At 36.0% G+C, this 27037-nt stretch overlaps 1 protein-coding gene across 2 annotated transcripts in view; it reads left to right on the top strand.

Moving 5' to 3' along the window:
- LOC127966370 (microtubule-associated tumor suppressor candidate 2-like) overlaps positions 1-27037 on the top strand; it is a 71958-nt gene that overhangs the window by 17648 nt on the left and 27273 nt on the right. For both annotated transcript variants that reach the window (XM_052567293.1, XM_052567294.1), the window contains exons 2-4: positions 11903-13965; positions 14987-15254; positions 17818-18024. In XM_052567293.1, the coding sequence (XP_052423253.1) occupies positions 12181-13965; positions 14987-15254; positions 17818-18024 (2260 nt within the window). In that variant the 5' untranslated portion in view covers positions 11903-12180. The remainder of the gene's footprint in view (positions 1-11902; positions 13966-14986; positions 15255-17817; positions 18025-27037) is intronic.

Raw genomic sequence — 27037 nt, forward strand, 5'->3', positions numbered from 1 at the left:
GATGAGGGCATCTGAGCTTGTTTACTCAGAGCTTCCTTGTCCGCGGCAGCAGCTCCCACATCGTCTCTCCATAACAACCTCTCTCTCTCATTCTGTGCTGTTTAAGGTCTGCAGTTTAATTGAAGCTTTTCTGAATGGAGCTGAACTGAAGGCGCTTCATGTGCAAGAGGTGTGACAGCTGTGTGACTCTCACTTCTTTTTTCTCACCCCCTCCATTTAACACTTCCCTCCTGTTTCTCTGTCTATCCATATTTATCTCTTTTTTCACATCTTTTCACACTATATCCCACTCTCCAGCACACTTTTAAAGCTCAAGGTAGCTGTGATGTTCTTGCTCTGTTCCTCTCTGCCACTGTCTGTCTTTATCTCTTTCTATCTCCATAGGTTTCAGCCTTGGCCTTTGTCTATCTGCATGGCCCTCGCTCCGCCTAAACATTACGGGCATCCTGGAAAAGACAGTGTTGCTGTTTGCCAGATGGCTTTCTTGGCAATCAGTATGGTTCAAATGCATCCTTTTAGTCAGCCCTCCAATTATATGTCATGTACCTGTACTTCATTACCAGCATCTTTAAAGCAGAATACAGATGTGTGTGTCACAGCTGTTGCTCTTGAGCCTGGTTTACACCTGCTGTTAAGATCCGTTTCAGGAGATCTAATCAAAAGACACAGGTTTCTGTGTTTAACCGGCAATACATACATTTTAAATCTCTGATTTTTATGAATGCAGAATAGACTATTAATTTTAACACAAGAATATTAATTATATAAAAATATGTTGAATGTAATGCTTTAAGCATGTTTATATGGTGCATTAAAAACGATTTGTAATGCATTATAAAGCTATATTTATTTAAAAATATAATTTTATAATATATCTATCTATATATATATATATATATATATATATATATATATATATATATATATATACATATATATATATCTGTGTGTGTGTGTCTTATTTTATAAAACAAAAAAAAATGAATTTTTTTTAAAGGATAATCCACCCAAAAATTAAATTAACCCCATAATTTACATCCTACTGTAGGTGTATATGACTTTCTTCTTTTAGACAAATACAATCGAAGTTATATAAAAAAAAAATGTAAATGTCCTGGCTCGTCCAAGCTTGGCAGTGAATTGGGGTTGAGATTTTGTAGCACAAAAAGTGCATCCATCCATCATAAAAAGTGCTCCACACAGCTCCAGGGTGAATTGGTGCATTTGTGTAAGACAAATGTCCATATTTAAGCTGTATAAACTGCGAGGAAAGTGCCAGTGTTATTAATCTGTAAATAATGTTTTAATCTGTATGTGATCTGCCAGCCTGGGCAGTGAAAAGTCAAGTGTGTTAGCTTTGAAATTGCTATATTCAGAAACAAAAAGAGGCACTTCAGTTATTCAAAAGCCATCCTTTTACCATAATAATAACCTACATGTTCTCCATATAGAATCATTATCATAAGACCAGTGAATCAGAGTCTGGTGATTGCTGAATGAAGAGAAGCAAATTTCTATCCATTCTGTAAAACGTATCCGGAATGTTTGTGACTACAATCTCACTCACTTGTCACAATGTTTTGAGGCGCTGTCAAATCCTGTCCCAGCGGAGGAGTGAGAAGAACTTGACAGACAAACTAGAGCACGCTCAACTGCTGTAAAGTAGCATCTTGCATCCCGTTCAGTGGGAGGATATCAACATTTTCTAGTTGCTGAGACATCAAGGACATGAATTTTCCATAAGCGGAGTCTCTCGGGTCGTCTGTGAGAAGTGTTTTTCAATATCAGTGCAAATGTGTGAATTGCTCATCAGGTCTTAACTCATAAGGGTTACAGAGTGAACACAGCGGGTCTGAAAAAGCTGTTTACTCCTGGAGCATACTTCTTTAGTTCTATACAATCCAACAATGTTTGTCTTAAATTTGACTTTAAGGCTGATAAACCCTGTAACATTCGCATGATATGTTTTTATATGGATATAATGTAAGAGCTTTAACAAATATAAGAGCTGCATTTGTCTTTTAAACCCTCAGGATTTTCCCTGAATTATAGCCTGAAGTCTTTAAATTGATAATGTCTCAGATTTACAGTGGCATTACAGATCTGTACACTATGCCAGGGTCTCTTCAGGCTCTGTGTAATGGACAAACAAGGTCAATAAATCAGACATTTTATAAAGTGCACTTTTGAGAACTGAACATTTGGCCAGAGACTAGCTCTAGAACCAGGTCAGTGTGTCACAAGCCCTCTGTCGGGCTCTTGTCCTGGAAGGGGTTATAGCAGATCCATAAGCAGCAACACTGTTTTCAAAACTGTACCATAGGCATATGTAGTGATACTGTTACTTTAACAGCTCATTTTTACACAATTTATATTTTTTTATTATTACCTGTGGAACACAAAATTATAATTTTTCATAAATCCGTGAGCATTAATAATAGCTTACTGTGATAACTAATCTTATGTATTTATACATATGTCTGTGTTGAGTTTGTGTATATATATATATATATATATATATATATATATATATATATATATATATATATATATATATATATATATATATAGCTTTATTTTTAATTTTAAGTTACTTTTTTTAACTGTTTTGCTTTATACAATTTTATTAGTTTTCATACAATATAGCTTTACTGTTAATTTTAGTGTTATAACAATCTTAGCTATTTATTTCAGTTAATTTCTAAAGCAATATTTAAAATGTATTAAAATTGATAAGATATATATTGATTTAGCTTTATTTTTACACTTTCATTTTTTATTTTAAGTTAACATTTTTGTAACTGTTTTGCTTTATACATTTTTATTAGTTTTTATACTTACAATATTAGCTTTACTGTTAATTTTAGTGCTATAACATAATCTTAGCTATTTATTTCAGTTAATGTCTAAAGCAATATTTAAAATTTATTTGATTTTAGTTTTTTACTGAATATTTATTTTATTATAGCTTTCATTATTTTTTTTTATTATTTTAATATTTTTAGTTTTAATAAACATTACCACTTATTTATATCTGTATTAAACATTTTAGACTGTGTTTGTGTGTGTGTGTGTGTGTGTGTCTTAGTATATATTTTAGTATTATTGTAAATTTTTCAGTTTTCATTTTAGGTTTGTGTAACTTTGTTGTGCTTTGTTGCGATTGCTATAGTTTTTTGTTTTTTATTGCTTTAATTCATAATTATAATACATTTTTATTTATATTTTAAAATGCTAGATATTTTTCAAGAGTCGATAAACATAAATAATATATTGACAAGCAGCTGTCAAGCACTTAAACCCACTATAAAAACACCGTAGTTTTGGATTCCTTGTGATATGGCTCCCATAAATAATCTCACATTGGTTTTTATGAACTAATACCAAAGATTTTGTTCAGTTGGGCTGTCCTGATGTGCCCTGCACTCCCTGATCCCATTATAACCACAGTAAGAAACTTTATATTCACCCAAGCCTCTTATGTGACCACATGCACTGTTGTGCTGAAATATTAAATTCTTCTCTCCAACTTTTACATTATTCACCGTGAAGCAGAATTTGTGTAGCATCACTTCTCGTCTTCATTGTTAAGGCTCCTTCTTTCACATGCTTCTTATTTTGTCTCAGTGGCCTTTGATTTTTGCTCTGCACCTTGATTGACACACACATCCTCAATCCATGACAGAAAGAGAAGGGCTTTCAAGTACCATTAGTCTCGCTGAATTAAGCCTGTGTTCTGAGCCTCGCTCGCTTCCTCTCCTCTGGTCCGTCCCTGCTCTCCCTCACCGTGGCCAAGCGACAGCAGAAATATGGCGATGACTGCCACGAACCATTAATAATTCCCAAAGCAGTTGTGTTTTTGATTTAATTAAGCCCATCTACTTGAGCTCATTATCTTGATGGAGTACTTTGAGGGTCCTCGCTGTTTATTTTCTGTTTTTATTAGGAGTTTAGCGCTGGATGGGAGAGCTGGTGCCACGTCCTGTCACACTCCACCATGCCCCAGTTTCACACTTGATAAACCCTCTTTTCAAGATTGGCTGGCAGGCTCACCCTGACTCAGGCATCTGTTCCTGCCTCGTCTGGCTGCTCTGAGGAGCTTCCTGGTGCTGTTTGGTGCTGATCTTTCTGCTTACAGAGCACATCCGGTCCAGCACAGCACTGAGGATGCTTCTCCTTGTGGTGCATCCATTTCTTTTTCCTCAGAAAATAAAGAAATAAATACATACATTTGTACCAACTTGCTATGAAGGACTGATTTGGCTAGTATTAACAGCATGAAGCAATCAAATAATAATGTAAAAAATTATTATAATAAATGCACAGAAATATAATTTTCAATGAGACATAAATTACTTCTTATTAGAGTATTTATACATATTTATAAAGTTGTGAATTAATTTTTTCCACATTTTTATGCAATTATTTCCAAACGTATTTATTTATACATGGTATAATTTGTTTTGGTCAACATTTATTTAATTTCACCTTGATGCATTTATTTATTTCTGTATTTAGTTTGATGTATAATATTTCCACATTTACATATTTCTGTCCTTTTGTTTGTTTGTATGCTATATATATATATATATATATATATATATATATATATATATATATATATATATATATATATATATATATATATATATATATATATAAGACAACAAGTGTACAATAAAATACAAACTAAAACTAAAATTTTTATGAAAACCATAAATGTAAAAAGGAAAGGAAAATCAATATATAAACAATATTAAAACAAGCATACAAATAAACAAAAGGACAGAAATATGTAAATGTGGAAATATTAATATAATTATATTCAATTAATATAAAATAATTATAAAATATAATTATTTTAAAACGATTTCAAGATTTTTTTAAAATATAGTTTATGATATTTTAATCAAACGGTGTTTAATATTTTTAATACAGTAGTCAACAAAAACTATTTTTATGCATTTAATATTTTACACATTTTTCTTTCTGTATGGTAATAAGCTGGTGGATTTTCTGATTCAGCCATAGTTCTAAATTATCTAGATTTAAATGAACTATTTTTGAGGGAATAATACACTGCTAAATGAATGTGTTGACTGGACTGAAGTGGAAAACAGACTCTTTGGCTCATGCTGAAGTTGTGAAGTCTTCTGTGCTATCTTTAGGCCAAGGTTAATTGGCTCCAATGGGGGCTTGAGAAACACCCATTGGCCCAGAACAAGCCTCCAGACCAGGATGAAGCACAGAGCAAACCTGTCCGTCTGTCTGAACCTTCCTGCCCAGCTGTCACTTGAGTTAACAACAGCAGAGATACAGAAACACAAGAACACCACGTGCTATACAACTGTCTACAACAGATTTTCCTGCTGAGATGTCCATTTTTTCTTAATTACTTGAGTCGGAAGGTGTTAATTACTGTTCTTCATTTATCAAAAGGCTATGTTTACACTTCCTATTAGCATCTGATAGTCATTTACACCTGGTATTTAAATGGGCATCATTATTTATTCATTTATTTATTAATATTATCATTATTATGTAATATATAAGTAGAATGATATACTTCAAATGTATATATTTGTATTATTATATACTGTAGATTTGCAATGCCAGTGCACATGACCTAAGTGTCTATATCTTGCTGGTGTGTGACACAGAAAATGAACAAGAGTAAAATAATAAAATGCCAAATTATATAGGCTTCAAAACTTGAGCTTATTCTGTACCTTTGTCTTTTACAATATTCAGCACAAGGTGCAAGGTACAAAAATGTGTTTGCGATTAAAAGGAAGAGCTGTAGAATGTTTCAGGATGTGAAAACCTGAGGGTAAATATGTCATTAAGGTTGTGCTGGTGTGTTTTACCCTCTACACAGAAGGCTGATACACACCACCCTTCAAAGGTTAAGCATAGACCCGGGTTGTCATTCACTGTTACTGTGTTCTTTCATCATGGGGGAATGGGGGGGTGTTCACCTCACACTGGGGTGAATTCAGCTCCCCAAACTTAGATGATTTCCTTTTTTTGAGACTGGAGTATCTCTGTTGCTTTACTTTTGAAAGAGCTTTGCAGCTGTCTTACAGATCTACATTTTTCACACCATAATAATGCTGATTTAGTCAAGTACAACCTTATAAATCAAAGACTGTGACCTAGCATGGGTACAGTGATGATAGCAGATGCAATAGTAATGCAAGTGTACTTTTATATATGATATGTCACTGTATACATTCCGAAAACTGAGCTTTTGGAAGTCACTCTCTCACAAGTAGTTAAATTTGAAAATGTCATTTTCCCATTGTAGACTGTGAGACATAGTGTAGACTGTTTAAAAATGATGATGCATATTTAGTATATACCCGCATATTGTATATCTCTGGCATTGTGCGCACTATTTATTTTAATAATGTTGCTAAAGGTAAATGTTACTTCATACAGTGTTCACATTACATTCCTGCAGAAGTGAGTGGTGGGAAATTTTGCTATTAAAATGATCACGTCTGATGAATTCCATGAGAACTTTATTATCACTGCTCTGTCTGCATCATTCCACTGAACATTTATGCCGTTTTATGCATGTGTAGCACAGTCAGTAAAGATGAGTGTCAGTGTGGACAAGTGACTCGAAAACACAAAATTCTATAGTGTGAATGGACAGTGTTTTAGTTAAGAAGCTTTTCTAGTGTACAAACATATTCTATAGCCTACTTAAACCTCTGCTATTGTTCATCTGGGGGTCACACTTGTGTTGTTCATTGTCTGACCGAACACCTGTATTGTAACTTTTTTATTTTCATTAAAATCAATGTAATATATTTTTGTGCCATAATATTTTATTTTGTATTTTGAGAGAATTTCATGGTAATAATTTATATATATATATATATATATATATATATAAATCCCATTGAAAATAATAATATATATTAAACAAAACAAAAAAAATCTTAAGATTTTTATATTACTTTTCATTTATGGCAGTACTTCATGTTAAAATAAAGACAATGCTTTTAAAAATATTTTTTTTTAAGTTAGACTACTGCCATCTGGTTGGAGTAAAATAAGAAAGACTTATTTTTATTAAGTTGTGCATATGGATATTTATTTTGACATTCTCAAAGACAACTTTTTGTAAAGGTTTAGATTTTCTTTTTTTTTCTTTTTCTTTTTTTTACTGAATGCAGAGAAAGACATTTTGTTACACATAACATCAAAAATCAACAAAAATGAACAGGAATGCTTTATCAGAGATCTGATTTCAACTTCATATTTAAGTCTTCTGGCTCACTTTTTTCCATATTGTTACAGCCACACCAGTTAATTTGTGTGTGTGTGTGTGTTTGTGTGTTTTGTATTTATTTTGGTGCCCTATTTTAATGATCTAAGTGCATGGTCTAAAGCGCAAGGTGCAGGTGCACTCAGGGAATGTCCGAATCCACTTTTGCTAGTTTAACATGGCGAAAACGGTCAGTGCCTGGGGGCATGGTCTAAACAGGTTGTCCCTATTCTCTTAATGAGTAATGGGTGTTTTTTGGGCATAACGTACAATAAACCAATCAGAGTCTCATCTCCCATCCCCTTTAAAACCAATTGCGCTCGCGCCATGGTGGGTTCGTTATTTACATGGCTGAATGCAATTTTTCATTTTTTAAAATGTTGGTGCTGCTGTGCATCCCTGTGTGTGTAATAATCAAAGTGATATGCAGCCTATAGGTGCATATTACTAACACACTTTTTAAATAACAACGAAAAAATATTGCGCCAGACTTTAGACCAGATTTGAGTTGGTCTATGTTTCAGTTCCTCAAAATAGCAACGTGCCAACATTGTGCCTGAGCACACCTCTTTTATAGACCAGCAAGCCCATGGGCACACAAATGCCGAATTGCAGCGGGTGTATGATAGGGCCCTTGATGTTTTGGTGTATAACCCCTTCCTTGGTGTCTGTATTTTGACTGCATTTTTGGTTGAATTATTGACTTCAACCATTATTGACTTGTTATTTGCAAAGACATGCTTTGTGTTACAGTCACATTAGTTCATATATGTATGTCAATCGGGGGGTGGAGTGTGTCTATTTTGCACTCTTGATATTTTAGAATGTCACCTCATCATTGCTGTGCACTCTTTTTCTGCATCATGATTGTATACAAAATGTAAATATCTGTATATTCATATTTTTGCATATTTCCCATTAATTTCCAATGGCGGTCATTTTTGACCGTGAACAACACAAGTGTGAATTTTTTTTTTGTTTGTTAGTTTTTTTGGTCACATTGCGACTGCTACAAAAGTCACCGGGTTTCATCCCATTCTGATAAGTAGATTAAAAAATATATTAATAAATTCGGTCTAAAATGACCAAACAACACCAGAGTGTTAAGTTACATTAAAGTAATTTTGGGAAAAGAAGTAGACTGATAAACATGCAGGACTAGAACATTTATCTTGACTGCTAAGCTTGAGTGTTAGCATGATTTATTTGCTCAGCTCATATCTACACTCTGCTCATAGGCTACGTATAAATCAAACAAGCTGTAATAGCCTATTAGTATTATCACAACACTATCAGGCTGGCTCACAGGGCTGAAAATATTAGGAGGTGGAGTCATGTTACTGGTACTAATAACTGGAATGTAAATCCTAGAATGTATTTCCAAAAGCAACTATAGATCTTGATCCAGGAACCGGTCCTATTTGTGTTTTGTAGAAAAGTAGCAAGTTAGCTCAGCATGAGCTGCTTGAGTGTTTTGTAAGAGCTAGAGAGAGCAGGTTTGGGAGTTTGTTATCAGCTTGAAGGCAGAGTGTGTTTAAGTAGAACATGGTCTCAGGACAGAGTTCTCCTTCCTGTCTTTCATCTCCCTCTTGACCAGACCTTGCTTTTTAAAGTCAGTGTGTCAGTGGAAGACAACCTGAGGCATTCACTCAAAACCACTCGCAACCACAACCTTCTCTTTCTAAAATGGAATATCTATCTATCTATCTATCTATCTATCTATCTATCTATCTATCTATCTATCTATCTATCTATCTATCTATCTATCTATCTATCTATCTATCTATCTATCTATCTGTCTGTCTGTCTATCTGTCTGTCTGTCTGTCTGTCTGTCTAAAGAAAATATTTTGAAGAATGTTGTTAACCAAACAGTTGACGGTAGCCATTGACTTATGACTACGGAAAAACAATACTATGGAAGTTACATTACATTTACATTTAGTCATTTAGCAGACACTTTTATCCAAAGCGACTTACAAATGAGGAAGTTAAAGGGATTGTTCATTAATTGTCTCATTAATTGTCATTAATTTCTCACCCTCATGTCATTACAAACTTCGTAACACAAATTAAAATATTTTTGATGAAATCGGACAGCTTTCTGACCCTGCATAGACAGCAATGCAACTGACACGATCAAGGCCCAGAAAGGTAGTAAAGACATCATTAAAATAGTCCATGTGACATCAGTGGTTCAGCCTTAGTTTTATGAAGCTACAATGATACTTTTGTGAGCAAAGAATACAAAATAATGACTTTATTCAACAATTTCTGCTCTTGTCTTTAAGTTTTAAATGAAGACCTACCTTTCAGGGCCTTGAACATTTCACTTGCATTGCAGTAGATGTAGGGTGGGAATGAGTAGATGAGAGTGAGTAATTGATGACAGAATTAAAAAAAATTTTTGGTGAACTATCCCTTTAATAACTACGGTTAACTGTTTGGTTCCAAACATTCTTCAAAATATATATTTTTGGGTTTTTTTGCTCACCAGAAGTAATAAACTTGAAAACACAGGCATAAAATTTTACTTTGATATTATGTAAATAAAAATTTTTGAATTTTTGTAGCAAAAATGTCAATTTTACATTGAATATATTGGTGATTATATTATGCACTATTTATCATTGGACATATCATGCTCGACGTTGAAATTTATTGAACACCATACATTTGTGGAAAAACGCCCCGTTGATATGTTGTGTCAATACTGCTTATATTTATATATGTTTGTGTAATTATGGGATTAGCAATATGCAAGGTACCTTGATATCAGTCTTAATTTGCTGGTGGGTATGTGGGTGGGTGATTTTAGCACTTCATCAGCCTGCAGGATTGTGGGTGGAACTATGTGACAGTCTGGTGCTGCAATGTCAATATGCTTGTTCTCAGATTGTTGCCCATTTAACTGACTGTGATATGGATTGTATGGGCTGTCTCTTTTCTATGGACCTCCTTTCTGATTTCCTGCACAAGCATGTGCACTTGCATCTTACACTTGAAGTGATTTAGTGGTCACTTCTTTCTCTTATTCTGGCATAGATTACTCAAGTCTGTTGGAGCAAAAATCATTAGAATTGATGTGGGAAATAAGGCAACCTCTCTCTTCTTACAAATCTATGTTGTGATTGATTATAGCCCACCTTTAGTCACTGACCACCCACCCACCCACTCTACCTAGTCAGCACATGAAACAATCCCAACCCCCTTTTCCCTATTGGGAAAATGTCAGAACGACCTTGCTTTGTTCCTTTTCTGGTTTGGACCATATCTACACAACGAAACAGCATTATTTCTGTTTGCATGTCCTAATCATAATTATAGGCAAACAGCTGTTGAGTGATTTTTTTTATAGCGATGCAAAAAATATATTATCTACCACCTTTGATTAATGGAGTATTTTCATAATTTCTACCCCCAACTGACTGTGACTGCATTTTTTTTGTCCCACGCGAGCAGTGTTTGTAATTGCAAGCCGTTTCACACTCTCCCTAATTGTCTTTTTTGCTTTTTTGTTTTGTTGGGCAAACTTGCACAGTAAGAAGCCAACACATGGGGAAACATTTCTGTCTCATCTTTTTTTTTTTTTTTCAGCAGCACATCAGTCTTCATTTATTCAAATTGGCTTCCTGATTTGGCCATACATAATTCTCAGCAGTGGAGATTTGAAAATTTAATTACTAGAGAAAAGGAAGCACTGCCATCTGCCATTAAAGGACTGAGCCAAACATTTTACTGCTTTGTGTCAATAGACTTCCTATTCATTACACTGGCTTGTCAATTTGTGGTTCTTTAAAGAGAAACAACTTAGGTGTAGGAAACATTACAATGCTTTATTTTTTTATTTCCACCCACAGAATATTATATGTTCACAGTGGTATGAAGGTGGAGGCATATAACTGTACCTCTTCAGGGAAATATTAATAATTTATATAAAAGATAGCCTAGTAGTTTACTGACACCAATTGAAAAAAAAAAAATCATTTTGCCTTAGTCAGTCCAAACTGGGCACTAAATTGAGGTTTTAACAGAAGATGCCATGAAATATGTGACGAAACATGAGGAAATAGTCCACTGAGACGATTCATTTGTTGAGAAGCCATGAATTCTGACTTATTGAAAATGTTTTCAAATATGCAATAATCTTTTTTTCTTGTCTCCAGGATTTGTACCTTTAATTTGTATCAAATATATTTTATGCATTTCTCTGTCAAGAAAAGGTTTAGATGTACTGTAAATGCATATCTTTTTACTTTGTTTACAGATGTCGTGCGTGCCTTTAAGGAGTTTTATATTTATTGAAAACTATGAAAAACAATGAAACCGCAAACAGCCATATAAGAGAATTTCAAATCTTCTTCCTTAACGTCGATATAATAAAAATGATTTTTTACTTTAGATTTGGGAGTATCAAAACTAACCTTTAGTAAAATATAGTAAAATAAGAATGAAGTTTTGCTTTAGTAAAAAAAAAAAAACTTACCCCAAAGGCTGAGAATTTAAAAACTAATCTAAATAAATACAAATCTTGTGATGGAAATTAAACAACTTATCTGGGATAGTCTTTGCCGAAGCACACTCTGCACTGCTAACAACATGTCATGTCTTATTTTCTTTGCAGGTTTGGCACCAGATGAATGAACAAGGCATTTTAACTTCCTCAAAGCTGATGTGATGTCATCAAGTGTATTGCCCTGTTAAGAAACAAATAAATACAGCTCATTTCTTTGGCGGTATATTGGAATAGAAATGGAAATAATGTGAGATTAGGTTGTGATTCTGCACTCCATCCAAACTGTAAACTTAAAAGCCTAGGTACAGGCAAGTGAGAGAACAATACTTTTGATGGATCCAGGATTATCGTGGAGCTTTTGAGAGGGAAGCTCAGACTTATACAACATGAATGTGCAAGGAAAGATACAAGCTGGTGAAGTCAACCAACAAGAAGAAATACAGAACGATGACAAGCAGCCCTTGACCGAAACAGTGGAAGATGCCAATGCCAATCAAATCACCAAAGAGAATATTTATTCAGATGACAGAGAGCATGGCAGCCCACTACCTCCTCTGGTGTCGCACTCCGAAGCCCAGGAAAGGATCATTATCTGGGGAACACATGCTCGGTGTGAAGACCCTGAGCTTGAAGAGTTTGAACTGCTGGAGTGTCAAGAGTTAGAAACATTTGTAGGGGAAGAAGAAGAACAGGTAGACATGCAGAGTGAAAGAAGCAGGAAGGGAGCAAAGAACTTCAGTGACAAAGAGTTGTCATCTACAGCCATCAACACCACTGTTGGCTCCCCTTGGAAAGACCACAATCAAAACCATAATGTGGGTGGAGATGCAAATGAGAACTCTCAGCCCCTTGACCTCAGGACCTCCAGCTCTCGCTCTGGTGTGAATCGGACCCTGAGAGATGCAAGAAGTGGTTCTGAGAGCAATGTATTTTCATCTTCCCTTTCTGCAGTGACCAGCCTCAGTGGAAGTTTAGCCAGTGCCCTGGACAGTGCAGGCCGCACACAGCCTCTCTCTTCCCAGTCCACCAAGTCTACCTCAGACAAAGGCAGGAACCAGCATCCAACTACTACCGAGTCCTACATCCACTCAGAGAGAAACAGGGAGATTCCCAGTGATTTGGACCAAAACCATAACTCTACCACTCTGCCTCAGGAACCACAATATGACCGAAGTAAGCTAATGCATCCTTCATATGGAGCAGTAAAACTGCAAAAATTCCAAATGGAAGCAGAGCAGAATGCTGGGAAAAGGATGTCAACCGAGGTGCCGAAAGGTATGGTGAGGGTGCTACCTTCTTGTAGGCAACTAGTCCGCCCTCTTTCTACTGAAAAACTACTAACCTCAGGATACCCCAGCATAGACACCCAGGCAGACCAGCAACAATCCCACTCCTCAGAGACAAGTCAGAGCCATCCACAAGTGCTGCCTACTAAAGAGGTCAACAGCAATCCCAATGCAGACTCTCAGACACCTTCCAACCAGGCTTTTACACGAGAAGCCCAACACTTGAAGAGGCAAAATTCAGTAGATCGTGCTGCAAGACCCTCCAGCCTAGAAAGGAAGACTCACTTCAGCAGGCGAGCCTACAGCAGTCCGACTAGACCTTCAACACCTCCATCCCCCAAGACCACAAAGTCTCCTCAAAGACAGCCTTCTTCCTCGCCCATCAAGACTTTACCTTCTCGATGTCCTCAGTTGGGTTATGCTGGGTATAGCTCGGGCTTAAGAACCCCAGTTAAAACCACAATAAACACAAGCATCCATAAAATTCCTCCACAGCAGGCATTAATGGAGACCTCCCCTCCAAGCAAGTGCCTGCCAAAACCCAAAAGTGTCCGGCCCAAAATCATTACGTACATTCGGAAGACTCCCCAGGTGAAACCCCAGACTTTTGAAGGAACATACGACGTGTCTTCCTTACCAACGAGACTCTCAGCATACAGCAGCACACAGACCAAACCAACTGTCGGAGATAAAGGGGAAGCTACTGTGCTGAGTGCCTCAAATTTACTCTATGATAAGTATCGTCAAGAGATGCAGAAGGTCCGGTTCTTCTCGCCTGGACTCATGGTGTCTGGGATTAAGCCACCCAGCAACACTATGCCCCATAAAATGACAGGCAGAGCAGACAGCTTCTATGGGTCTCTCAACAAGCCTCTGTCTGCAGCGGTAAGGAATGCTCTAGACGATATGCTGTTCTCTGGTGAAATGCTTTTATGTATATTTCTTGGTAAATACATGTTAACTCTATTACTCTATTGCTTTGATAATGTAACAGTGTGTGTGTGTGTAGTGGAGTATTAAAGGGTTAGTTAACCCAAAAATGAAAATTAGCCCATAAAGTACTCTTTGACTTACTTCTTGAACAAAGTCCTCCTGTAGCGAATCACTGCTTTTTTGTATGAAAAGTAACCATATTAAAAATGTAATAATCAATTTAATCTAGCTTGCGCTTACTGTTGTACACGGAAGCAGCTCCGGGGCGGATGACGTTTGAGGTCGGCTTTGTGCATGCACCGGTCAGATGTGACGAACGCGGAAGCGCAGGGGAGAGATTAAAACAAAACAATGGTCACTAATTAGAAGTACCAAACGAGGATTTGTAAAGAAGAATGTCGGAGGATTTCGATATGAGCCAAGAGGAGACTGGTTTTCCTGTGCTAAAGTAAGGAAACTTTGCTTCCTTTGCTCCTGTCAACAAACATTGGTTTTTACAAGACTCACTTACGCAACGCTGACCTCATATGGCAAGCTACATTAAAGTGATTATTACCTTTTGAATATGGATATTTTTCTTACAAAAACGTATTGATTCACTACAAAAGGCCTTTGTTCACCCTATGGTGCCGCATGAGACACTTTTTTTATGGACGGGCGCTTTTTATTTCACTTCATTTGGACTGATGCACTCCAACACCCGTTGAGTGCCATTAAACAGCTTGAAAGATCAAAGACAATTTGTTATATAATGCCGACTGGATTTGTCTGAAAGAATTCATATACACCTAGGATGCCTTGAGGGTGAATCATTTATGGGCTAATTTTCATTTTTTGGTGAACTCATCCTTTAACAGAATAGGGAATGTCAATATTTTTAAGTAAGCTTTTAAATTTTAACACTTCAGTAGACAAGTTTATGAACTACCAGAAGAGTTTATTGATGGGAGCTTAATGTTCTTTGTCAATTTAGGCTGGTAGATCTCCATTAGCCATTGGGTCTCCAGTTTCTGGAGCCGAGGACCCTTCTGGATCCCCTATGGGAGCACAGGATATGGGGAGTCTTTATCGTCCACCACGAGGCCTAAGACCCCAGCTTGGCATTGGTGCTGTTAACAGGACTCCCTCTGCTACTGCCAAGAACAGGATGGTCCTAACAGGCCAGCCGAAGTCACCACTGACCCTCAGTCAACCAATACAGGCAGTAAACCCGACCACCCAAAACCCTCAGGAATCTCAAGGTAAGATCATTGGTTCACTTTGCATGGCAAAATTAGTAATGTAACATAAAATTGAATGCTTCACATGCTACACTGGGGCAAGTTGAGTGGAAACCCAAGCCAGAGCAGTCTTAGAAACTGTTTTTGACTAATAGAATTGCCAAGGCTTCATCCTAAGGGCAAAAGTGACTCTGAGAGGATTGGAGTATTTTGAGATGAATAGATTTAAATGGAAGATAGGAAAAGAATGCCATATGCAGTCTTTTCATCCCTGTCAGCTATGCATTTGTAAATGTAACAGATAAACTCATCCCAGCCACTAGTCAGTGTAAAATACACTTTACCTCCTGGCATTCAGTTGAATATAAATAAAATTCACATTCGTCTTGTGCCATGAGGGAGTTCTCTCTGAGCTTAAAAGCTCCTCTCCATTTCTAAAGCACACTTCATTTCTGACAACTTTTCCTGCCAAGGTGAAGATATGAATTATTTCATCTTAAATCCACTACCAGCATTGCCATCACCCCCCATGTTTTTTCTAGAGGGCATCTGTCTATCTGCATATTGTTATCTCAATGAAAACCCATGACAGTCTCCATTAATGCATGTGGATGCTGATTTCTTGCTGTTTGGCTGTGTTTGAAGTGCAAAGCAATTAACAGTTAATTCATGCCAATAACTATGCCTGATCAAAATTATTAACTGTAGTTGAGACATGATAAGATTTTTTATGGTGTAAAGTTGCTTATGCAATAAAAGATAAAGCGACAGTCTAGTGCATAAGCATGAGTTTTATTCCTGCAGTAATATAAAATAAGTCGAGAGGAAGGTTAACTTCGCCTGGTATGACTAGACTTTTGCCTGTCTTGCTAAAGTTGGAAAATTATTTTCCATTGTAGTTATTGTCATCTCATGCTATATTATTTATTCACATCCTCAAACAATGAAAATATTTGATTCTGGACATTGGGTTCCTTTTAAACACTGTATAAAATCTAAATCTTTTTGGAAGTTGTCTAATGCAGTGAATTAAAATAAACTGAGGAACAATATCAAATAATCACTGATTGCTAATTGGGCTTTGTTATGTCTTTAGATAGCAATCACTAAAATCAGAGGTTAACAGACCAGTGGAGTACCATCTTTTTTCATTGTATAAAGAATGATCGTGTTTTTATCAACATGACGTATAGTTTAGTATTTCAGTTTTCATTGATGGGGTTTATAAATGTTTAAGTGAGGGCTTGTTGAAAGTGTTCTAGTAATGTATTCATGCATTTTAAAACTCAGTAAGAAATCAATGAGTTCTTGAGCTGCAAGCCATAATAATACATTTGCATACAAACACACACACACTTCTTATTTATTTCCAATACAAACAGATTGGGAAAATGACACCCCTTTGGTGTTAAAGGGATAGTTCACAAATTTATGTTTAGCAGAATGTACAATCTTCTGTTTTCTATACAGTAAAATAAGTGGGAAGAGCTTTGGTCACCATTCACTTTCATTGCAGTAAAAAATAAATAAACATACACTGAAAATGCTAAATCAAAGCAATGATGGATGATCATTTAGTGTGATCCGGGCAAGTCTGGAAATATGGGGTAGTAGGAACAGGAAGGAATAAAGACGAATGATGGAGAAAAAAATGGGAGAGTGAGAACAGCAACACATTTATCTTTAATGATCACCCTCACATGGAGAAGCTGCCTGCAATTTCATTAAAAACCTTGATGGCCTGGGGTTGGGGTGGGGGGTCGCTGGGGGAAGCGATGGAGCCGGGGCAACTTTGATTAGAGATGAATGGATGAGAGAGGGTGCTTTGTTGTGTGCATTTGCTTGAGTGTGTATGTGTGCATTTTCATTTGTGATGAATGAGTATCTGAAGCATACTGCTGACATTGCAGTCTAATAAACATCTAAGAATGCGACAGACGAAATGAGAAATCATAGATTGTCATTTAGTATGCGCTACGCTTTGCTACAATCACAGGGACATAAAGTCAAGGTGCTTTATCTCTAAGAGCAGGAGGGGAGCATTCCCTCCACCTGCCCCAAATTATGACCTTGGGTTGGGGGAGTCTGGGAGTTCAAAGCAAGCCTTGAAGTGGGTTCCTAAATTCACCCCGCGGTAGCTCTTTGCATGTGCATATTTATGTATATTTTTGTGCAACCCATCACTCTTCTCCATGTGAATACTACAGTGGTATAGATGTTGATGAATGGCAGTGACATGCTGTGGTCAGAGGAGGCAGACAGCAGCCAACCGTAAAACACCACAGTTTCTCTCTCTTTATATCCTACTGTTAGTCTCTTTTAGGCAAGTCTGCTTAGAAATAGTTCATTTCAGGACACAACATTCACTTTCTTTGTTCCTTTTGTTCCATCTGTTTCTCAGCTGAATCAGTCATGTGATCATGTATGCCTCATTTTGTCACAGCATTATTACAAGGATATGTTATGCATAACTGACCTTCATATTGACATACACTAGAAAAGCAGTATGTGACTTTTATTTTCCAAAGTTCGATTTTACAAATGGTGTTTTTTGAGTTGCTAATTATAGTTTTTTTCACCTCAGATCAGAGAAAGCCAGTGGCCACTGGGTTAGCTGCTAAATCCCTCCTGCCGAAGCCAGCTCAGTCTGGGCTGCGCCCTCCCGGTTACTCGCGCCTCCCGCCGGCTCGTCTAGCCGCCTTTGGGTTTGTCCGGAGCTCTAGTGTCTCCTCTGTGTCCAGTAACCACTCAACTGACAGCACACGGAGTGAGCCCTGCCGACCTGCCTACCGTAAGTTACTGAAGCACAAATACTATGCATTCAGATTAATAAATGCAGACTTAAATGTGCAGTGGGGTCTGAAAGTCTGTGTCCAAATAAAAAAAAAAAAAAACGTTATATATATATATTTTTTTTTTTATATACATATTCAACAATTCCTGTGATGCAAAGCTGAATTTTCAGCAGGCATTACTCCAGTCTTCAGTGTCAAATAATCATTCAGAAATCATTCTAATATGCTGATTTGCTGCTCAAGAAACATTTCTTTTAATTATACATGTTGAAAACAGTGTGCTGCTTAATATTTGGGTTTGGAAAGGAATAGTTCAACCAAAAATTAACATTCTGTCATTAATTACTCACCGTCATGACGTTCTAAACCCGTAAGACCTTTGTCCATCTTCAGAACACAAATTAAGCTATTTTTATGAAATCTATAAGCTTTCTGATCCTCCATAGACAGCAATGTGTTGCAGAAATGTAGCAAGGATATTAGTAAAATGGTCCATGTGACATTAGGGGTTCAACCCAAATTTGACAAAGCTACGAAAAAAACTTTTGCAAAAAAAATGTTACTAGGTCCCCGACCCTGGTTCAACTCGGTAATCGATCCCGGGACGTGGTGCTTTCACACATAAGGCGATCCGGCAATGTTCCGGAAATATTGCGGGTCCGACGTGCAGTGTGAAAGGGGCTAATGATGTAGCTGTCCATCAGTGTAAACAATGTGTAAGGTAATTAAATCAAAAAGTACACGATTTATAAAGTTATTGGCTTCTAAAGTAAGGAGTCGACTCTGAATCGCTGAAACGAGTCGTTATAGATTTCAAATCTTTTGCCCATCTCTATGTACCTCACTAGAACACTTTGCATAATAATCTCCGCCTACCGTCTTGGGAGAAACGAAGCTCTGACCTGTCCCCCCCCCCACACACACACACAGACGCTCTGGTTGGTGTGAGAGCATCATGTCGAGGAGACAGTGTGTTTTTAATTGTAAAGGCAGGTTTGTTTTATTTTCACTGCCAAAGAATGAAGATCAGATGAACCAATGGCTAAAATTCATTTTTACCACAATAACAGAGCAGTACAACAAATCCCTTTTGTTGTGTTCACAACATTTTACTGATGACTGCTTTTCTAATCTCGATGAGTACAAGGCGGGATTTTCAAAGCGTTTGGCCATAAAAGAGGGTTCATTACCAACTTTATTTAGACCAACAAGCATCTCCAATTCACAACGCGAAATATGATTATGAAGTTATGTGTTTGTTTTCTCCCGAGCGTCTTATCAGTATGTGTGCTGTCTGCAGCCTTTCTCTGCGCTGATCTTCATTTACAAACACGTCATTAAAATGAAGTGTAACAAGTGCTGCTAACAGATATTATGTGATAAAGTAATCCATATGAAAACAACGCAATGTCCGTTTTTCACGTCTCCCTTCATTATATCTAATGTGACCATGCCCCTGCGCTGAACGCACTATTCAGATTCAAACTCTTCAGAAGAAAGAGCAGCGAGACTGTTCAAGTTGTTTATTTTACTGTTTGCTTCACGATGAGAGGAATAAGACATAATTCACCCCAAAAAGATGCTAACGCATTGTTTACCATGAAGTTGTGTGCGGAACAACCAATCAAAACTGACTATGTTAGTTGACCAATCAGAACACAGTATGCTACCGAATCTTTTGAACAGCTTTGCGCGAACCGTTTGGGGAACTCAGAGAATTTAGGTAATTTTAAAATGATATTTTGACAAATTGACAATGTTTTTTAACCTTGGATGGATTTAAACCTATTGTACAGGACTTATAAACAGTGATAGGAAGCTTAGAATTTTCATCTTACTGGGTCTTTAAACAAAAGACATTATCATATTCATATTTTTCACTCTAATTGTTGTCCTAAAATGTTTTAATGTATTGAAAATAGAAGCAATTTTGCACCACTGAACATCTGTACACACTATGTCTAAAGTACGTGTAGCTAAGTGCGAGATCCCTGAAGTACAGTTTACATAAAAGGGTAATGCTCTTCTTTTAGAGTTAATTATAATGCATTTGCATCATTTTATTAACTCCGCCTACAAGCAGCATCCAGGTCTCCTTTTGTTAATATATTTTGCTCATAACTTCTTGCTCCAACATGGAATCATGGGATATTCAGCACGATATATGAAAAACATGAAGAAGTATTTGTTTTTTTATTTTCCTCTTTTCTTATTTGGCCTTTGCTTTGGGTCACAAAAGAAACTTTGCATTTGATCCGAGTGGGCTTCTTTCATAACTAGCTCCGTGAGTCAACACGAATCTTCCTCAGTATGATCAGAGCTGCTCAGTTCTGCTGAAGTAGATTCTAGGCTGCTCTAAGAGAGGGCTGTCTTTGAAAATTGGCATCTGCGTGTGCCGCATGTGTTTTTAATGCGACCTACATAAGTGATGTTGGCCAGTCTTCTCCTGGTAACAGTTGACGTAGCTGCAGTTTCAGGCATCCGGAGTTAAATGCGTCACTGGATAAGTTATGTCATCAAGTAAAGTCTTTTTATCCTGAACTCACATGGGAAGTGGAATCCCTCATCGTTCACATTCCTGTATGTAAGAAGCAAACAGATGCATGAAAGAAATGCTAAGAGAAAATAAGAAGGAAGGAGTCGGTTTGCCGTGTTCTGTGCTGCAGCGTCCCCAATGGCTATTTTGTATATATTTTTGTAAACATGAATTTTAAAGAAGGACAGGACAAAACATCAGATAAAATGTTGGTAACACTTTTTACAGTGTCCTTATTACATATGCATTTACTTACTATAGTAATAACAATAATAATAGTATATTATGCATAAATACAAACAAATCCTAACCCTATAATAAGTACGTGTTAAATAATATTACTTAGTAATGAATTGTAAATTTACACTGTATTAAGGACACCTTAAAATAAAGTGAAACCAAAATGGCCTGCATAACTATTATTTTAATATGTTTTAATATTATTATAGTATTAGTTAATTATTTCACTAAATATAAGGGGTGGCATGGTTCTCTGAAAAAAACACAGTTCACCACACACGGTTCGGCACGCGCTGGGACCGCGGTTCAACTTAAATCTGACAAAGCATCTGTAATATGGTTGGCTCTAAATAACATGTAGGCCTAAAACAAACATGGTTCAGCTAATATATGTTTCTGTTGATGGATGCGAATTCTGGCTTCCCAGACATTACAACAACAGCGATGAGAGAGAAAAAAACACAACCTTGGACGAATCGTTCACTTTTGTTCAACGCGAATGCCGTATTCTGGAATATGAGCAGTCATTTATTCCGTCATCACCCAGGTGCTGATAGCGCTCGCCCACAGAAGAGATCTGAACAGCACACGTTAATATTTAAACTAAACTCATTTAAGCTTTGCCAGTTTAAACATTTAAGAGCCAAAGGACGCGAGCTCGCACGCGCATTGAGAAGATTTTTTTTATTAGAAAGTATAGTTTTTCCATAAACATAGCACATACCGAACTATACCGAAACCAAGACTAAAACCGTGAAACAAACCGAACCGTGAAAAAGTTGAACCATGCCACCCCTACTATATATATATATGAAGAGTTCAGATGCAAAAACCTCTAAATGCCATCTGAAATTTTCATCTAAAATTAGGATTTTTTTCAGGCTCCTATATTTATGTTCAGTTATTTCACTTTAATAGCCTGGAAAAGGACCTGCACATTGCCATTAAAGTAAAATGACTCAACCTAAGCATAGGAGCTTGATAAAAATCCTAATTTTAGATGAAAATTTCAGATGGCATTTAGAGGTTTTTGCATCTGAACTCTTCATATATACACACACACACATGTAGTGTGTTTGTGTTAAGTATTTTTTTTCTTAGTATTTTAGTATGTATATTTTGTATTTATCTTTGATTTATTTTTTATTTCAGTTTCAGTTGAGGTCATTTTAGTACTTTAACTTATTTATTTCTGCCAAGACAAAAATATCAGTGTCTGTTAATTTAAGTTTTCTTAGTGTTTTAATGTTTTAATCTTTTTCATGAAGTGCTTTTATCATTTTATATATATTTTTTTATATTTCGATTTTTATGTTATTTTTAATTCAGTTTTAATTTACTTAAGTACTTAAACGTATTTATTTTAGTTTACATTTTTAAGTTTTTCTTCTAATATGTATTTCAGCTTTATTTCTGAAAAACTTTTTTAATAGATTCAATTTTAATTTTAGTTAACAATAATAACACTGAAGAATATACTGTACCACTGAATTTAGAACGTTGTTATCTAAAGCCTAGCATGCAGACATTACTAAAGTGTCAAAATTTTGGGGTCACTGCAGATATAATTGGGGTCGTTCCAAACACTGTTTTGTATCTACAAAATTTCTTACATCATTTATCACACCATAGTCATGTCATTACTGAAATTTCCGTTGCGAAGCTCATTATTCTTCTTTGAAATTAGGGCTGTAATTCACTCAGTGTGAATAATATTCAGTACAGCTGTGCATGCAATGCCTGTATGTAACAAATCTATTAATAGCCTTCGTATTTTCACAATCCTTCCACACTATTTAATATGTAAGTCAGAGGTGCAAATGAATGTTTCTCACTCTCTCTCTCTCTCTCTCTCTCTCTCTCTCTCTCTCTCTCTCTCTCTCTCTCTCTCCCTCTCTGAAGTGTTGAATGTGCTACAGGGCTTATTGCAGATTTGATGGTGTTTCGATGCATATTGACTGTCTGGCAGTCAAAACACTAGATAAAATGATTAGCCTTTAGCTGTGACTAAGAAATGACTATTATTAGCAGACATTAATGATCTTTGGGTGTGTAAATAGTACTGAGGAGTATTATGGCACAAGTGTATGAATTTTATGAAGAGCCTTTTCCCCCTGTGTGGTGACCACCTGTCCTCTTAGGTAAACAAGGGCAATTGCAGGACATGTGTATATGTTACCGGTGTAATGCCTCAGGCTCAGTGTTGAATCAGTCTGACATATTGACCTAGTATTCCTGTAGATAGCAGAAACCTCCCTGCGGGACTGGACGTCACAGACATTTATCGATTTCTCAGGTCTGATTGATTGAGGCTAGTCCACTTGTAATTGGCTGAATTGGAGAGTGTGAATGATGGCGGCAAATGCTACTGGACTTATTAAGCTGTTGTTGGATAGGTAGAGCGGCAAGCCAGTATTTGGCTCTCATTTTCATCTTCGTGTAGAGCCAGCACAGTAATTGGTTATGCTTTAGGAGATGAGATCTGTCACATGACCTTTGTTAGTCTCATGTCATGGCTTGATTTTGTCTAAAATATCGGAGGAAACTCTTAAAGGGATAGTTGAGGCAAAAAAATCAATTCTGTTTTTCTAGTCATTTAACCCTTGTATGCATACCTCAGGTCTTTATAGGGTCGCTAGCAACCCGAGGAATTTAATAGTGCAATATCCTTTCTGTGCAATAATAATTAAATATCTGAAGACTCAAAAAGTGCAATTCACTTTTATTCCTCACTTTTATAGACAATTGTGATGTGATGTTTCATTCATAATTACTGCTGGCATAAAACAAAAGAATATAATTTGCTAAACTTTAACTGGTTTCATTGGCTTTACTGTAGAACAATGACTGTAAGCAGTGAAATATAAATGTCACTGGCATTTGGGTGGATGTGATGAATCAAAATATAGATTTTTTAAGTCTTTGAAAACAAAAATATGGTTGAGATTGCGAATATGAAGCAGATGCTGAATTTACTTGGAAAGTGCACTCTGACAGCGACAGTAAAAATAATATTAATATTTTCCATTTTTATTTTAATTTTATTGAAAGGTTTAGTCATTATGTTACTGTCATTTTAAAAAAATATACATTTAGCTTTAATTTTTTTTCTCAGTTTTAGTGATTTTAGTTTTTAGGTTTTTATTTTTTTGGATCTATTAAAAATATACATATTTTTTATAATTGCTATTAATATTTTATTTCAACTTTATTTCAACTACCAAAAATAATTTGTTATAGTTTTGGTTACAGTGTGGAGGACAGTAGATTTTAAATAATACATTTTCTTTGTTACACGTTCTCATGTAAAGCTATTGTAAAGCTTTAGAAAACTTGGAATATAGCATGATCGACAGCATCAGTTCCCATTCACTTTCATCGAATGGAAAAGAGCTGCACATCCTATTGCATTCCACAGAACAAAGAAAGTCTTAGGATTTGTTAGTAAAAAAAAAAATATATATTCCTGAAAAATTATATCTAACAGCCGTTGCTGTTACAACCAGTTGTGAATGGACTTTGCTATGAAACCAAATAAAACAACAATTTATTGATAATTATCCGCATTCATCTCTTCTTGTCTGTCTCTGTCTCTGTCTGACTTTGTACCAGTAGGGAGTGAATGGCTAATAGCAAGCTTATATTAGCCACTGCTCTGAAAGGCAACACTCTGTTTGAAGCTGTTGGCTTCTGACTGTGAGCTTCTGAGAGACCCAGCATCGTCTGACCTTAACGAAGACCCAGACAGAGTTTCTTTATATAGAGAGATCACAGTCCCACCTTCACTCTCAGAGAGAGTGCAATAAAAGATGCAGTTTTCAGCAATTTCAAATATCACACCATGTAGCTACCCTTATCTCTGGCTAGAGCGACATGTCCTCGTTTTTATCCCTTTTTTATCTGTCTGTGTGTAATTCATCTTTAGAGATTGCTAACTGTCAGTTTGTTGGTGTGAGATCCCAGCTTGCATGCAGGATTGATGGATGCCATCTCTTGCCACAGCCTGTCGGGATTTTGCCCAAAACTCTTAATTCTTTCTTTTTCTTGTTCGCCGGAGTCTGGGTTCATTCTCTGAAGGGGGATTCTTCAGTGACAGTCGCTCCTTGAACATGACTCATCCTCTGGTCTCTGGGATATTTCTGATCTCCTCAAGTAAAATCATCAAGAGTCAAGTCACAAGTTTGAAGTTGTTCTAGTTGAGTTGCTTGTAAAAAAAAAATAAAAATACAGTGTGCAATAACACTTTTAACTTGAGGCACACTAACAAGTTGAAACATCTCAGATGTGACCTTTCCAGCAACAGCAAAGTAAAGAACAAGCCGAGGAGATATATATACAGTACATACATGCCTATAACGCAAAGACAATGACCTTCAGTTAAGGTGATTCTGCCTTTATTGGTTTAATGTCATCCTTCTTAGATGTGTCTAAACATCTAAAGGGTCTTTCTGTAATGATAATGGTCTTGTAGACCACCCTGGTTTCCATTGAAAGGGTTCGGGGTCTGTTCTTATGTGCCATAGATCCCTCTTATACCTCTTATAGTGCCTGTGTACTCAAGGTGAGTTACGAAACATCTAGCTCCCACCTGGACTGGTTTTATTCAGAGAACAATCTCTGAGGAGAGCACGTGTGAATATTGTCTGAGATCAGCATTGTGTTCTGCACTTGGGAACTTGCACCACTTACACAGGTGATGACAAAAAATAGATAGGAGAAAATGAGAGGTAGAATATCAGTATTGTAGTGAATATACCTGTGTTTATAGTGGAATGAATAGTGCTACCTTCAGTAGTGTGCTTGGATTGGTTTATAATACGCACTGAACTTCTCATGCCAGGTGAGCTACACTAGTTTTGTAATACAAACTGTGCTTTGTGTATATTTATTGTGCAGTATAGGTCTACATTATATATTAACTAATAGCTCAGTACCTTGTATTTCAGATTTGAGGTAGAATATGAATTATGAATTACAGTAATTATGTGCTTTTGCTCATTTTGTAGTGCATGTTACCATTTGTACACTACATAATATTGGCTCCATCTCAATTTTTGTATTTATACTATGCAGGGTTATTACAGTTACTTAAACTAAAAAACTAAAAAACTTTTTTGTTACTTGAAATAAAAATAAAATGAGAATAAAAAATAATAATAAAACCTTAAACTTATATTATTTCAGGGAGTTGCCAAGGTAACATTTCTCGTTTTCATTTAGTTTGACTAAATGGCTAAAACTGAAGGGGAAAAAAACTGTACAGGCATTTAATAAAAAAAAAGAAATACATAAAAATAACTCAAACTTTAACTAAAATTTAAATGAATGTAGTTGTGTAGGTCATTACGTCAAGTTGCTGTTAATCTATGTTTCATTTGGCTCAATAAAAGAAAATAATAAATACATAAAAACAAAATTGAAATGAAAAATATAAAAATGAAAACTAATTCACAATGTTAATAAAAACTATAATGGTATCTTGATGAAATGCTATTACTGTTATTTTAGTATAATTATATTATTTATTAATATTTTGAACTTGATTTATTTGTATATTTACAAGTTGGGGTAATTTTGCTGTTTTGTCATTTGTATTAGTTTTTCATTAAATGTCTAAATAACTTTAAATATTTAATTTCCTTTTTTATTTTCATCAGTTGCAAATGCTAAATTTTCATCTAATATTTATATTTTATTTTAATTTTGTTTTATTTTAGCTTTATTTGGATTGCAGAAAGTAAAAATGATTTTGTAATAATTTTAGTTTTAGTTCAAAATAGTAACACTGGTAGTTAATCAGTGTTAGAGATTAGAACAAGCAATTCTTTAAAAACTATAAACTATAAAAGTAAATTATTTTAAGCACAATTTTAATGTGCTGTACATTATTTCTTATCTCACATATTATTTAGGACAAGCGTAATACACAGCTCATAATTTAATTCTACACAGTATGTAATTAAAACACAATTACCTGTCACTTTGTACCCACTATCTAGTGCACACTGCACAGTGTAGTCTTAAAGGATACACATGGAAGAGAAGTGAGAGTAGGAAATGAGGAGAGGTGAAGAAGGGGGAGGTGTGAGAGCACAGATGCCATCGCTCCAGCCCATCTCTGACTCATGCACACTGCTGAGAACAGATGGTTCCTCACACAAACACACCACAGCAAACATGCACACTTACACCCTCAGGAACATTCTCACACACTGAAGTAGGCCTACAGTATA

The sequence above is a fragment of the Carassius gibelio genome, chromosome B10 (genome assembly GCF_023724105.1).
Source record: "Carassius gibelio isolate Cgi1373 ecotype wild population from Czech Republic chromosome B10, carGib1.2-hapl.c, whole genome shotgun sequence".
In the NCBI taxonomy this organism is placed as follows: domain Eukaryota; kingdom Metazoa; phylum Chordata; class Actinopteri; order Cypriniformes; family Cyprinidae; genus Carassius; species Carassius gibelio.